Source organism: Tinamus guttatus, unplaced genomic scaffold (genome assembly GCF_059628265.1).
Source record: "Tinamus guttatus ecotype Peru unplaced genomic scaffold, ASM5962826v1 Tinamus_guttatus_pri_ptg000039l, whole genome shotgun sequence".
In the NCBI taxonomy this organism is placed as follows: Eukaryota; Metazoa; Chordata; class Aves; order Tinamiformes; family Tinamidae; genus Tinamus; species Tinamus guttatus.
Window position 1 is genome coordinate 1,006,971 of NW_028288573.1, and position 15,230 is coordinate 1,022,200.

Below are 15,230 nucleotides of genomic sequence, written 5' to 3' on the forward strand. Positions count from 1 at the left end.
AATGTGTCTTAGGCAGCATGAGCAGCATGTTCTTGTGAAACTGTTAAGAAGCTTAAGCTCAGACAGGATTTGAGCGTTATGTACACTCCACATCATCCTTTGGCAGCAGGCCACAGTAATATTTTCCTATTACAAAATCAAGGTCACACAGAGGCTTGTTTTATCACATTACATAGTATCAGGGAATACAGCATACAACTTGCATATCCTAAAAAGGTACGCAAGTAATACAGTTGATTACAGGTATTATCCTTTAAACTTATACAGCAGATGGGGCAGAAGTTTCAGCCCAGGGAACCAGCTCTTCCTAACTAATTTCCTGCAGGTTTGCTCTATAACCAAGGAGGAACGAAAGGATCCTTTACAGCACGATGGGGAGCTTCAGCATCTTTCATAACTTAATAAAAGCTGCTATGCATGCAAAAACAAACCAAGGCAGATGTGCGTTGTTTCCCACTCCCCACTTTACCATCTACAAGTGTTACTATTACCTGCAAGACAAAGCAAAAGTGTGAGGGAGAAAGCAGGCAAGATGCACTCAAGCCTGAGTGCAGCTGTAGTGTTTATGATTATGGTGAAACTGGTTCTTAAAGAAAACTCAAATTTGAATTCTTTGAAAAAGGATGGAAGAAGGGGCATAGAGCAAAACTTGAGATTAAATTTTAACTATTGCTTTATCTCCACACATCTTCAAGCCAAGTGCTTTGGGAGCATCTTCTTTTAAGTTCCTGCATTCTCACATACATGGAAAGGCAGAATACAACTATAGCAAGAGCTTCCACTCTATTAAGAAGAAACTACATTTGAATTTAGCTAGCTTACATTACACAAGTTATAATTCTTTACATATCACTCCTCATTAATTTCTTTCTGACTGACCTCCTTTTTCCACAGTTATTTCCAAGGAGAAGAGAGGAGACATACGCAAATTCCTTTTGTCCTATTCAAGGAGCATTCCTAGTCTTCCAAACAGCAATATGGATTTAGTTCCTATTCTGTGTGCTATACTTCATAGTAAATAGTGCCCTTAGTCTTGGTAAGGAACTCTGTACTCAAAAAGCACCTACAGGAATTAACTTCGGGAATTGTATGTGTAGCAGCAAACTTCTCAAGTCGCTTGTTGCGAGCATCAGTCTTCTGGTGATCCTTGCAGATGCTTGCAGCCTTAGACCAGGCTAACAGACTTGCACCTTCTTAAAGCTCTTCTCCATGATATGTCTTGCTCAATTGTGAAATTACACGCTCAGTGTTCATTTTTCCTCTAATCTTCTACTTCTGCTCTGACAGACGAAAGTCCCTTTTACTTGCCCTCTGCCAATTCCTTCCAGAAATGTAAAGATGCAAGTTGCTCTCCTGAACATCAGGGCCTCATAAAGCCTACCTAAATCCTGCTTTTCCTATCATCACTCACAGATTTTACCCAAAAAAGACAGCAGAGCATTGACTCTGTGCTAACTAGTGTGGAACAGCTCATGGACAGCTAGGGAAATAGGACTTAGATGCAAATTACATAACTCAGCTATTTGACAGGAGAAACATGTTCATGGTTAAATAAGTTTCAAGCTGCTTATTCTCCTGAGCCCACATCCTCTTGTTTAAGCGAGCTGCTCAAAAGGCTTGATGCAATTAAACCAGAGTTGGCCTGCTTTTTATTCCCGCCACTGAGCAAAATTGTTCAGCCACATTACTCTTCACAATCTAATCCACCCACGAGAATATAACAGCTCTGCCTCATTTTGAGCACACTTTACATAAATATTTCTTTTTTTTTCTGTAGTTTTGATAAAGAAAGAGGGACATAAAAGCATTATAGCAAGATATAGTCCTATGCAAGCTGACACTGGAACAAAAGTGTATTTCAACTACACTGTATAAAATGCAGAGTCCTTAAGATATAATTGCATGATAAGTCACTGGTTTCCCATATCTGAAAAGCCTATTATACCAGGAAAAGGGAATTAAGGAAAGACCTGAATGCTTCTCATATAAAACAAACCAAACAAACAAGACAAAAGGTAGGAAGTTCAGATGCCAGAAGAAGAAGAAGAAAAGAAATAAAAATAAAAAAAAACTACACACACCTGAAGGCTGCTCTAAGGTTTTCATTAAAGCTGACAGGATTTCGCTTTGGCAGTGCTTGCCTTACAGTGATCAGATATGCAGCACTACGCTTGCTTTCCATTACTGCTCTTATGAATCAAGGCAGCCAAGACTCTCCAGACTCGTCTTTCAAAACTAATATTAGTCATTATACCTAAATGTAAAGTAAATATGGGCAGAGATCTGGACTCTGCAAAATAAGAGAGACACGAAGTTAAGGAACAAGTTCTGGCAATGGGTTACTAAGATGATTAAGGGTGTGCAGCACCTGTCACATGAGGAAAGGCTGAAAGTGCTGGGGCTGCTCAGCCTGGAGAAGACTGAGGACGGATCTTATAAATGTGTTTAAGTATTTGAAGGGAGGATGTAAAGAGGATGTGACCAGACTCTTGCCACTAGGGGCCAGTGACAGGAGTGACAGGACGAGTAGCAATGGGTACAAGCTGAAACTCAGCAAGTTCCACCTGAACACAAGGAAAGGTCTTTTCTTGGGCAGGGGTTGGGTCACTGAGCCCAGAGGGGTTTTGGAGTCTCCATCCTTGGAGATGCTTAAGAGCGTTTGGCCAAGGTCCTGGGCAACCTTTGGCCTAGGTCCTGGCCCCCTGCTTGAACAGGGAATTGCCCTATATAATCTTGTGGGCCCCTACAACCTCAGCTGTTGTGTGAGAAACCTGTTAAGGCTCGACTAATAACAGTGCAGAAAGAATAAATGTTTTAAAAAAATACTTAAATAAAGGTGCTTTACTTGTATTTTATTATTATTATTATTAAGCTATGTAAGTCCAGAAATACTCCTTTCTGGACCAGCTTTCTTACAGCATAAAGAGAATAATGGGCTTAACGGCTCATTTCATACTAACAAAAGCATTCACTTCAAAGTCTAAGTCTGATTAAAAAGATGCAATGAGCTCAACGCATAATTCCAGGTATACAATATTAAAACACAAAGGCTGAAATAATAGCTGCAAAATTCAAATAACCTTTAGATAAGCACACTGTCCTCATCTGCCACAACAGCAGCAATTCACTGGACTATAGAAGGTCAGGATAAACTGGGCTCAGTGACCAACCTCAAGTACCTCTGTTGAAGCAACTAAATTAAACGAATATAAATATACCCATACAAGAATGTTTCACTTAACTGTACTACATAGATTAAAAAAATACTCCATCACCTCTTTAGGAGTAACAGTAGTTCACACGAACTATTACTCTAAAAGGAATGAAAACTTTATTCCTAGAACTATTCCCCTCTTCATTTTACCTGTCTACTCGTTCTTTTCATTAGGAGAGGGGAGGGAAAAAAAAAATAATCACTTCCCAGATACCACACTCATATTTTTCGACTCCCTAGACTGCTGAAAGAATAAAGACAGGCAACTGAAAACTAACTGGCAACACATGGCCACGTTATTTTTTCCAGTTTGCCTGCGCCAGCATCAGTAGTTGCAACACAGAAGTGCTGGGGGAGGCAGCAGGAAAGGATGCAAATCAAGAGCAACAGAAAAAGAAGTTTAGGGTGAGGAACCAACAGCACCTTCCTGAGTGCTGCTACACAACATGGAAGACAGCGCAGCTAAAAACAACAGCGAGTGAGTATCTAGCAGTCAGAAACCATGCATACTCTAGAAAAAAGCTCTGCTTCTTAGGAGGAAAAAGAAAACCCAAAACATTTAAAAATATACATAAGACGATGCATAATATATTCATTTATACTCCATATATAGTAATATATAGAGAAAAATAATATAGGAGGATATATAAGAGGATATATATAAAAAGAGGATATAAATGCCAAGAAGATATATATATTCCATATAAATATATATGTGGAATGTATGTATACATATATTTTACATAAATATATATATATTTATATACACACACATAAATAAACAGGATAGATAGTTATTCCATACATATTTCTTTATTCTGAAAGTATTTCCATAGCCAAAAGTGATGGGTGAGCATTTGTAGCCTCCAAGCTGGAAGCTTAATCGCCCCTGATAAGCAAGTGTTACTGCTGTACAAGACCTTGAAGGAGGAAGAGGTGCGCCCCACCGGAGGTCAATCTGACAAACACGACTTGCTTAATCCCTCTGCTTCAAAACCAAGGGGTAATACAGAGCAAACAGCAACAGGAAAACTAGGAACTTAGCAGTTTTCCTTACTACATTGCTCATAACCTGATCATTTCCTTATCCCACTTGCAAGGGGAATGTTTCAGTATGAATCAACAAAAATAGTTTCTTAAAGTAGGTCGTTGCTCCAGCAACGCGGCGGCTGTTTGGACTACTCCCTGCCACAATGACCTACTTTCCTAGTGATACGTAACCGCTGTAGTAGGAGCTGAAATTCTAGTTCACTTTTGAAACGTTCTGGGAGGTTTTTTATGGTGCAGTTGAACTTTATTTCTGAAAAAGACAGATAAAGGCCTCCCCCACTTACAAGTGGCAGATCACTTACGCTGATCCATGCTGTATTTAGAAGCTCTGGCTACTAAAGGTTAAGTGAAAGCTAATATATGCACCGAGTTCAAAAAGTACTAAGTCAACATTTAAAATATAACGTGCTCAGAGAAAATAGAATGGAAAGCTGTCCAAATGAACAACTACTTGCAAATAAACATGTTCTGAGATAGTGTCAATATTTGGCAGCCGTCTTCAGTGCAAACTGATTGCTTCAGCATTATACCCAAGCAAAAGTTGGTGAAGATAACCCTTTGTTATAGGTCTGAATATTAAAGTTGCTTAAAAGGAAACCAAAACCTCTCACAAATGAGGGGTAAAGCTGACAGGTTTTTAAAACATATTCAACCTTGCAAGAATTGTGGAGAGAGAACACAAAGAGGTACAACACAAACCCAGAACTAACTGTGACCATTAGTTTTCTGTTTACCTTGTTACTAATGGTTATTAAACTTCTTTCCTCTGCAGTAAGGTTATCAGCACAACTTTTAATTGAAAAGTTAGGCTTTGTTCTGCAGAATAGCCTGCTAAAACCCTTCAAACTTCAGTCATACTGATTGTGCTATAGGAGTTTTTTGATCAATTTACACAAACGCTGAATTCAAAAGCTTTCATTCAAATTAAGTTTTCAGAGGCAAGCAGGCCAATATTTTAGAGGCCAATATTTTCAAGTGGAAGACAAGACATTCCAGCAAGAGGTAAACTATGTGCTACTGTGTGATTCTGCTAAAACTTGTTAATAGAAAATGTGACAGGGGTAGCTCATGTTAAGAAAGACAAGAACATGCACCAAAGCCTCCCCCAAATTTACTTTACCTTAAGCCCTGTAAGGTCCTCACGAAAAACACTGGCATCCATAAAAAAATAAAATAATTTAAAAAAAAAAAAAACAGTACTGTGAGTGGAATAAGTTTGAAATTTCCCCTACCCGCACACTGGGATTAAAGCATATGCAGTGAGAGCACTACTCCTGCAAACAGTACTCTCTTCCAACAGAAAGCCACAGCTTTAACCTTACCACTGCACCAATAGCGAGCGGTCCTACAGCAGCAAGAGATGCCACAAAGGCAGAATTCAGGAGGGGGGTGTGTGTGCGAAGGGAGAAATAGGGGGAAAAATAGTGCAGGAAGTCATAAGGGTTGAAAAGTCAGAAAGGTTGCTGCTGCCAGAGCGCCAGAGGATCATTAGTAACAGTTTTCAGTTTGAAAGCCTGACCTCCAGTGCCAAAAAAAGTAAAGGCTCTTGTGCTGCCTCCTATAGAAACGGCAATGAACTCCAGTAAGGCTCTCAGCTGGTGCAGGCTTAGTGCTTGATGGCATGATACTTGAAAAAAAAGGAAAGAAGTTAAAACCTAAAATGTAAAAGGGAAGATGATCTGTGTTATCACCACAAAACCTTGATCTTCCTCTGGTTTAGAAGAGGGGAAGGAAAAAAAAAAAAAAAGTACCATTAAAACAAAACACTCTCAGCAGCCAATTTACTAGCAACTGGTTTATCGAAAGGAAACTTTAGTCAAACACAGAAATGAAAAATCTGATCACTGAAACACATCCATGACTAGATGATCAAGACTGATTTTCATATCTCGAGATTATGAAAGCCTTGAAATACGAGGGGAAAATCTTTATTACTGAAAGCTGAAATATCAGTGTCATAGTAACTTTAAACTTTTTCTCTTGTGTCTTCAGCTGGTATGAACTTATTCCCCCACCTCATGAACAATTTTTTTGTCATTTGTTCATGATAAAAGAAACTATGTGTTAGGAGATGTTTCTAAGTTCACACACTGGTTAAATGGAACACAGGAGAAAACAAAATTAAAAAGCTATTCAAAGTCATTAAAAAAAGCACTCATCAAGTTTGGGACATACTGCATAATAACAGTAAAAAAACAACAACTAAGCTGCCTACAAGGAGACACAGACAAAGCACAGTGAACTACTACTTAATAAGCATGCCATTTACTGAAAGATAGTGTTGGGATGTCAAAGGATTTAGCCAGAGATAACATGACTAAGATAAACACTTTGGTTTAACACCCTTGCTTGATTGCCCTTCGCTGAAGCTATGAAAGCTTCAACTTCTTGAGTTCACCGGCAGTGGGACTCACAAAAACAACAAAAAAGTAGAAACTTCTTTCCATACAAAAAAAAAACCCTCTGTGACTTTGATGGCAAAAAGCAGAACATTTTATTTTAAAAGCATATTTCAGTTTTGCAGACTCATAGTCACGTCTCGCATGCAAGAGTGGCGAGGAAGCCAGAATAGCAGGCAATCTCTACTAAATGCCATGTGATTTTCTCTCCCTCCTTCACGACAGCTGGCTTTAAGTCACTGAAAAGCTGTTCAGACACCCAAATACACTCTTAGAAAAATCAAGTTTGTTTACTCTTAAGAATGTAAAGATGAAAAATTTACACACAAATAGGATCTCAACTCAGAGGAAGTTCACAAGAAAAAATTCTTAGCAAAGAGGTTTCACAATTAATCCAAAGTATTGGAAAGTTAATCATTGACTATTTAAATGCCACTTATCACAATGGGCTTTTGCCTTTTTTTTTTTTTTTTGTCTACCTCTCCAGTGTTTCAGAACCACACCAACTGCTGAGGTAATCCTGCCATGATGTTACGTATCTTCAGTATAGAGCAAAATTGCAACCACGCACACTTCGATCACACACTGTACAGTATATGGGGAAGGAAGGGACAAGCAATCAATCTATATGAAGGAGTTACCTATTTACTCATCTTTGCGATAGAGGTTGCCCTCTCGTCTCTGTTCTTATGATCATTCATGCACCCCCTCATTGCAGTAAAGCATGACCTGGCCATAGTTTCAGAGTTCTCTTGCATTTGCTGTTGTAATTGTGCCACCTCACTGCAAACCAACTTCCTCATTTCAAGACTAATATTCTTCCATCACTGATGGTTTTCTAGGACTGCTATTGCTAATGCAAGGCAGCAGCTTGGTTTAACCCCATCATGAAGACACGCCTTCAGTGCAAGGTAAGCAGAATGCTGGCACCAGCACTAAGGAAAAGAAATATCCTGAAAGGTCCTGAGTTCTATAGGCTCCTCACTGCAAGGAGGAAAGCGCTTCCCAGGTCACAGATTGCACCCTTTAGGAGAAACACATCCCACTCAGGTCTACTAGGACTCACACATTTACAGAATCCCAACTGCAGCAAAGAGCTTTTATGTAACACACAGCCCCACACGCTAACAAAACTGCAAATTCAAATCAGCATAGTTACTAGCAGAGCACTTAAAAACACACACAAGTTAAGAATGGGAATAGATCAGAAAAAACAAGTTTTCATTACAGGAGCTGTTCCTAAGTAGCCTGTGCCACAGATATGTCATCTTCTTCACTGCAGATTCAATAACAATTAAATCTGCATCCCATTACATAGTTATACTACAGCTTCCCACTGGAGTTTAAGCAGAGGTGTTCACTTCAATGTTCCTGATTTATTTCTTGATAGTTTGTTTCACAAGGAACCAAGTTTTCCCTGTGCAAGAGCTTTACAGCTTCCACTTTTCACAGCAGTCCATGAACCACAAGCAGAAACACATGCCAAAAAAGGTGTGACTGAACAGGAGCGGAAATGCTTCCCAACAAAGAGACGCTTAGATAAACTAAGTTTTAAAAGCAGTCTGAGAAAATTACTTCAACAAATTACACGAGAAAACAATGCATAACAAAAGCCCAAGGTCTCTGACATCACAAAAATTAAACATGTGGGACAGAGATACCATTCAGATCTGTGTTCAGGTGGAAGAAGTGACTTTGTTTCTAATAGTTTGAACCCATTTGGTTCTATTTTAATGAACGGGACGTGCTAGTACTTTTCAAAGTAATTATGAGCAGCTGTTTGATGCCTGAAATTATTCTTAAACCCTGAATTTTAAGAAGTTTGTATCTCTTACCCAAGTTTACCAAGTGTAGACATTCAGGCCTCTTAAGTACTCCAACAGTTAAGAGTACTGAAATCTTAAGAATTGAATCTGGTTATTTCAGGAAGCTATTTTCACTCCAGCCTAGGTGTTGTCTACAAAACTAATAAAGCTGATTTGTCAATTTTTAATAATATCTCAGCATTACTAAACAGTGTGCTCTCAGATTCACAACTGGTCCAAAGCCAGAGATTTACATGAAGACTTTTGTCACAGCTATCCCCACTCACATACCTGAAGCAGAACATAGTCACATTCATCCATTTTCCCCAGTCCTCCCCACTGCATCTGTCACCTCCGGCAAACCCTTACCCTCGCACAAAGGGACACACGCAGATGCCCCTGAAACAAAAGGGGTGGCTTGAGAGCGAGAAAACATTATAATTATAGTTCATCTATTGTCCTACGTAGCAGAGAACCTGAAAGTTGACTTTGATCTTTTTAGTTCACCATAGGAAGGCCACAGAACTCCCTCAAGCAAGGAGTTTCTTTCAGTACACAAATTAATACATCTGAATTGAATATAAACTTCTGCACTGAAAGAAAAAATAAATAAATGGCTGCCTTTACCAGTAGCCCGACCTTCCTCGTATCACTTGTTATGCAACTAACCCAAAAACATGCCACAATTTGTGGCAGACCAGAAAAGAGTCACTTTGCTTGAAAATGAAGACCTCCCAACTGTATGTACCACCATCAAAAACTCATACCACAAAACTGGGATAGTCTAAAGATAATTATTTTTTTCTGAAGACAAACACACTTACATGAAAATGGCCAAAAGAGGAACACAACACACAAAATAATGTGAAGTGTTTCAGAACAATTCATTGATACTGCTGCATAATAACCAGATGAAAACAAAATCTGTATTCTTCATCATCTACAGAAAGCTGCTTTCAGGTTCACTAGAGACAGACAGGCAAAAACAAATTGCTGGTTCCAAGAGAGTAAGAATTAAATAATCCACTGCAGTTGTTTCTAGAGCATATTTGACCCTTGATACACAGCCCAAAGTCCAAACACTTTTTTTTTTATATATAAATATATATGGTGAACTTCTCATGCAGGTCTTCCTTTCACATCCCCCAAAACAGAACTCAATCATCTAAACCCAGACCTCGAGAACTTCAGAATTTCTTAGTCTGAAGAATCAGATTCCTTCAAGACCAGGCTTGCAGTCAACAAGCAAATGGTGCAAGTGCCGACTGGAATTTTTGGCCTACAATGACTGCTCCTTGGAAAAACAACTTACAGAACATTTTGTTAAGGCACGGTGTGCAGTTCCACCTGCTCTCTCCACACCAGCCACTACACATTTATCCACCTAGTTTAACCATAGCTCTGTACATAACCTGGCAATACAAAACCATTCAGCAGAAACTTAGGAAACGAGCATTAATTTCAGTGAGAGGAATAGCACCCACCCATGATCCTTCGTTACTACTACCACCTTTCTGCTGGCAAGATCTTCCCCAAAACAAGTAAATAAATTAATTATCTGTCCTAGCCAGCCCAGTGAGCTGGCCCCAGGGCTGCGTACCAGAGCGGTCACAAGCTGAGGGAACCTCCCCTTTCATCAGCAGTGCAGGATTAAAATGAGGGGCGAGTGACGTACTTTGCAACTCCCAGGACCAGATTATATAACACTATGAACTACATAAAAACATTACATATAACTAAAAAGGGTGTCACTGAACTCAGGCATTTTAGGGTACACGATACTTGCTGTGAGAGGGAACAGCTGGGGAATTTAGGCCTGACACTGGAGGAACTCTCTAGTCTCATACCTAAGGGCTTTGTTCTGAATGCACTGCTCCTGAGACCAAGCTACCATTCTGCAACATGAGATTGGGATGTCTGCAGTCCAGTCACCCTCCATTTAGTGAGCTGGCTGGACAAAACCGCTTCAGATCACTCAATGAACTAGAACTTGGAGCAATATAAAGAAAAAGAAAATTAAGCTACAGGCATGGTTATAGTACAGCACAGAAATACCAAAGTTGGCTTAACTGTTACACAATGGCTATAGCAGAGTTCAGAAGATGCTACCTTATATAAGAAACCTCAAAAAACCTGCAGAGCACATATAGAATTCATACATAACTGCTGTTACTCACCCAGTATATGTCCAGTTTTATATCTGAAGAACCACCCGGTTTTGTTTTCAACAATTGCCCTTAAATAATCAGCTTGATATTAAATATGCCATAAATCAGAGATTTGGGTCCTAAAAGCTAGAGCACTAAGCAAACTCAAAGGGCTGTGTTTGCACTAAAGTCATGATTATTCTTTTTGATGTTCTCTCTTTTAAATGTCTAACATTTGTTATCAAAATCAGCCTGGCCATATAGATTTCTTTATATATTAATTGCCAGCCTTTTAACTAGCCTGTCAAAGACATATGCACACTCACAAAACAAACTAGAAGAGTAAATAATGAGCTAAAGTAAATTCTTATGCAGCAGCCAATGGAATGTTTACATTTAAAAGAAGTTTTGATCCAGTGCCATGCTGCACTAAAGCAAGAGCTAAATGAAGCCGTCCCATAAATGATACTGCTAACACAAGATCTCATTCTCCTTAATATGGAAAAGCCTGTGAGTACGTAGGAATACATTTTTTCATAAGTAGGTAATGGTTACTTGTTAGAGTACGCACGTTGCACTCTTGTCTGTTCTGTAGACGCAGTTAGACGCATACTGATTCTGATGCCAGAAGTTTAAGAGCAATGAACAAAACCGTAGGACAGTATCAAAGCAATTTTCCCTTCAGTACCCTCACCACCACAGCCCCTGCCATCTCTCCATCACCTTTTCCTTGTACTGAATAACTCTTCTCTTAGGCATGTCTGTGAATGACACCAGAAAAATCATTATATAGAAAACAGTGTTCCAGTGGCAGCTGAATCATCTTGACCCAGTTGACAGCTTGAGAGAAGGGACAATGGTGAGAAAAAGAACGAGAAAATTGAAACGAGTCAATGAAGGCCTCATATTTGTTATGTAGAGTTCATGATTTTAGGACTGGTCGGCTGAATGCCAGGAGAAAGGAGGTCAGTAAGGCCATGTGACTACTCAGCAATTAGAGTTACTCAACAGTGCAATTACACAAAAATATTAGTTCAAGACTATTTCACGAATGTTAAGAGAAAAGTTCCTCAGAAAGTACCCATATACTGTGTTTAAAAGTACATCTCTGAAGTGAACCACAATTGGTCTAAACCAACTCACTGAATAGTGGCCAGTGCACAATGTTGTTTCTAACAGGAAACTAAGCTTGATGGTTTCTACTCTTTTCACACCATTCTTCCTCATGTTCATTCTATTAGTCAAACTTTGAACTCTGCCAGACAAGAGTTTTGCAACAGGAGCGAGCCTAGAGCATTAGGCTCCTGAACTCGTCAGAACATCAAGAGAGTTTATATAAATTAAATCATAAATAAGGAAGGATTCCTGTAAATCCACAGCATAAGATTCAATTTGATTCATGCTCCAGATGCTGAGGAGCTTCCACTCCTAATCCCAAACAAAGTATTTGACCAACTCAACATTCTACTGCACATACATGTGAGCAAGAAGTCATCCAGTAAGGAAGGAGCTCAAATACTTGACAATGAGTAGCAAGTACTGAATGAGGCTGGCAAGCCAAACAAAAGAGTATCATTTTACTTAAGTATGCATACTTCAAATGCGAGTGGCTTCCAGCTGTGTAAAAATAGTCCATTAAAACTACTGGCACCTCAAACGGATTAATTACAAACTATGAACTGTTCATTTAAATGAGAAGTTATTGAGATCACTAATAAGCATGAAGTCCTAGCAGCTACTTTTTTTCTTCTCCAGGAGGAAAAAAAAGGGGGGGAGGGGGGGAGAGGAAGAAGAAAACTCACAAAACTAGACTCCAGAGGAGTAAGATCTATACAAATGCATGTGCAGCATGTGCCTTAAGGGTATTCAGATCCCAGGAGATGGTTTGCAGTGCTTTGTGGGTTTGGATGTTGCAACTGAACCTCCTTCTAAGAGATCTTATTTTTTAGTGGGAAAAGAGCTCCCTCCCACCAAATGGACTAAAAGATGAATAACTCTCCTCAACAAGAAACCCACCCTCTCTGACCAACAGTTAAAAGACGGTTCTCTTCCAACGTAAAACTCAATGCTGGCAATGTCTTCTGTAACAGTGAGAGCTGGCAAAGAAAAATGAACTGGTAGAGGCTTAACAAATGTATTATGCATAGATGTAAGGACTGTACTAAGTGTCGATCATATTGAACAGCCTTTAAAAAAAAAGCAGGCAGTAGCATTACAGAGAAGGATTTACTTTTGCCAAGATCATAAAGTTCACATTTGTCCATCACTCACTGCTTCACAGCATACAGCCAAGAATGATTTGGCACACATGCTCTCTCTCTGTCTGTCTCTCTATCTCTCTCTCTCTCTCTCCTCCCAGTTACAAAATATATGAGAAATCTGTGAAATGTCCTGGACATGCAATTTTCTCACTACTTCGACTTGTTCCAGTTGACTATAATCATTTAAAGCTTAAGTAACTGTTCGCACCTTATCCATAAGGAAAAGTTTGTTTATAAAGTTAAGATTTGTAACACAAGAGAACTTATCTCCTTTGAAGCAAGCAAAAAGCTTTAAAAGTCTCCATAAAATAAGTGTACATTATAAACCGCAGATAAGGGAAGTACCTTAACAATTATTAAGTGGTATGCACCTTATTCTTGTCAGTGGAAACGAAATAACCATCATGTTAGAAGTTTACAGAAGGCATATTATTAATATTTGTAGCTTCCTTAAACAAGTAGTATGATTGCAATGAAGACTTCTCAGGATTGAAATTAATAAGGAGAAGCTATTGAAATAAATAAGGAGACAAAGTATTTAATGAGCTGGCACAGAAGGCATTGCATCCGAGAGGAGCATCCTTGAAGAGAGCTCAACTGAACATATCCAGCATCTCTACTTTGACAGTCCCCACTTCACGCCATGGGGTTCAGCCCCGTCACCCCGTGCTTGCCCCATAATCGGGCTGCTCCTCTCAGCCCTGCTGCCCGTGCAGACCAAGCAAACAAGTATCTCAAGCCTCTGCCATTCTTGGATGGACAGATGACAGAAGAGCTCCACAGAACTATCACTTCTTTGTTTTAAAGAAAGGAAAGGAAGAAAAAATGGAAAACTCTAAGATCACTAGCATCACATGCAATCACCAAAACCGATAATAAATAATAACAATAATAGTGATAATAATAACGATGATCCTCCCGCCCGAAACCTTCCCGGGGGACCAGCACCACCCCCCGCCGCGCCCAGGCCCCGGCGGGAAGCGCGCCCCCCCTCCCACCCCGCCGCGCCACGGGCGCGCGCACGGGCTCATATGTAACGGCGGCGGCGGCGCGCGCGGAGCGGCCGCGCGGCGGGAGCGGGAGCGCGCCCCGCCGCTCACTCACCGCCACCTGTTGATGCCCACGTTGGAGGAGCCGGCGAACCAGGGATCGAGGATGTAGACGCAGCGCACCGTGTCGGCGCCCTCGATGCACTCGCGCAGCGCCGGGTTGTCGTGGAGCCGCAGCCCCTTGCGGAACCAGTGCACGGCGTTCACGGCCATGCCGCGGGCCGCGCGGGCGCTCAGCGGGAGCCGCCGCCCGCCGCGCCGCTCATGGCTCCCCGCGCGGGACGCGGCCTCGCCTCGGGCGCCTCCTAGGAGCCGGCGCCGACAGCGGCCGCCCGCGGGGGACGCATCGCCCCGCGCCGCGGGGACTCGGACACGGCGGAGGAGGCGACGCGCGGCGAGTGCTGCGCTCCGGGACGCGGCGGCCACTCTCGCCGCTCGCCCGGTGACTCTGCGCCCGGCGCCGCGCCGCACCCCGCCCCGCGGCGCCCATTGGCCGCCGCCGGCCCCACGTGACCGCCAGCGCTCACGTTTCTGAAGTGTGTTCGGCGCGCGGCGGGGAGAGGGGGGCGGCGCCGCCCGCGCCGGGGGCAGCGGGGCGGCCAACGGCCCCCGCGGGGCGGAGGGGGGGTCTCACCCGCCGGGGTGGCGCGGGGCACCGGCGAGCGGCGCCGCGCGGGGACAGCGCGTCCTGCCCGCCGCCTGCGAGGGGACCCGGATGAGCACGGGGCTCGGAGGAGGCTCGTGGAGGCCACACTGCCTGTCAGGCAGCGGGAGGCGTGTGCGCATGCGCGGCGGGGGGAATCACCCGTGACCTGTTATGTATCAGGCTCCCCGCGGAGTGCGCATGCGCACCCCCCCCCCCGCCCATCCGTCTCGTAACGGCTCCGGGCTGGGTCGGTTATGCAAGTGTCCACGTCGGGACAGCCCTGGCGCGTCACGCGTGTCACCGCCCTGGTCCCCTCCCCGCTCCCGCGGAGGAGGAGGGATTTCCCCTCCTTATTTTGAGATCCCGTTCGCGGCTTTACAGAGCGGACGGCGCATTTTTGTCGCTGCCCTTGCAGCAGTGCTGAGGCGGCGTGCCAAAATCTACGAGGGGAAGGAGTTGTGGGAAGAAAAAAAAAAAAGAAAAAGTGTCGCGGACCAACTTTTCTGTTAGCGATTACGGTGTTTTCCACTTGTTTTGTCGTACCTGTCACATCAGGCTCCCTAGCTCACCTTTCTGCTCCAAGAGGAACCTGTGGGCTCTTTGCTTGTTCGGGTTTTGTTTTTGAGAAACATAAAAACTTTGTTGGCTGATTTTCAAAG

At 42.3% G+C, this 15,230-nt stretch overlaps 1 protein-coding gene across 1 annotated transcript in view; it reads right to left on the reverse strand.

Annotated features, from left to right (window-relative positions):
- CRY1 (cryptochrome circadian regulator 1) overlaps nt 1-14,176 on the reverse strand; it is a 34,583-nt gene extending 20,407 nt beyond the window's left edge. Inside the window, exon 1 of the mRNA XM_088535349.1 lies at nt 13,981-14,176. Coding sequence (XP_088391475.1) covers nt 13,981-14,138 — 158 coding nt within the window. The 5' untranslated portion in view covers nt 14,139-14,176. The remainder of the gene's footprint in view (nt 1-13,980) is intronic.
- Nucleotides 14,177-15,230: the final 1,054 nt, after the last annotated feature.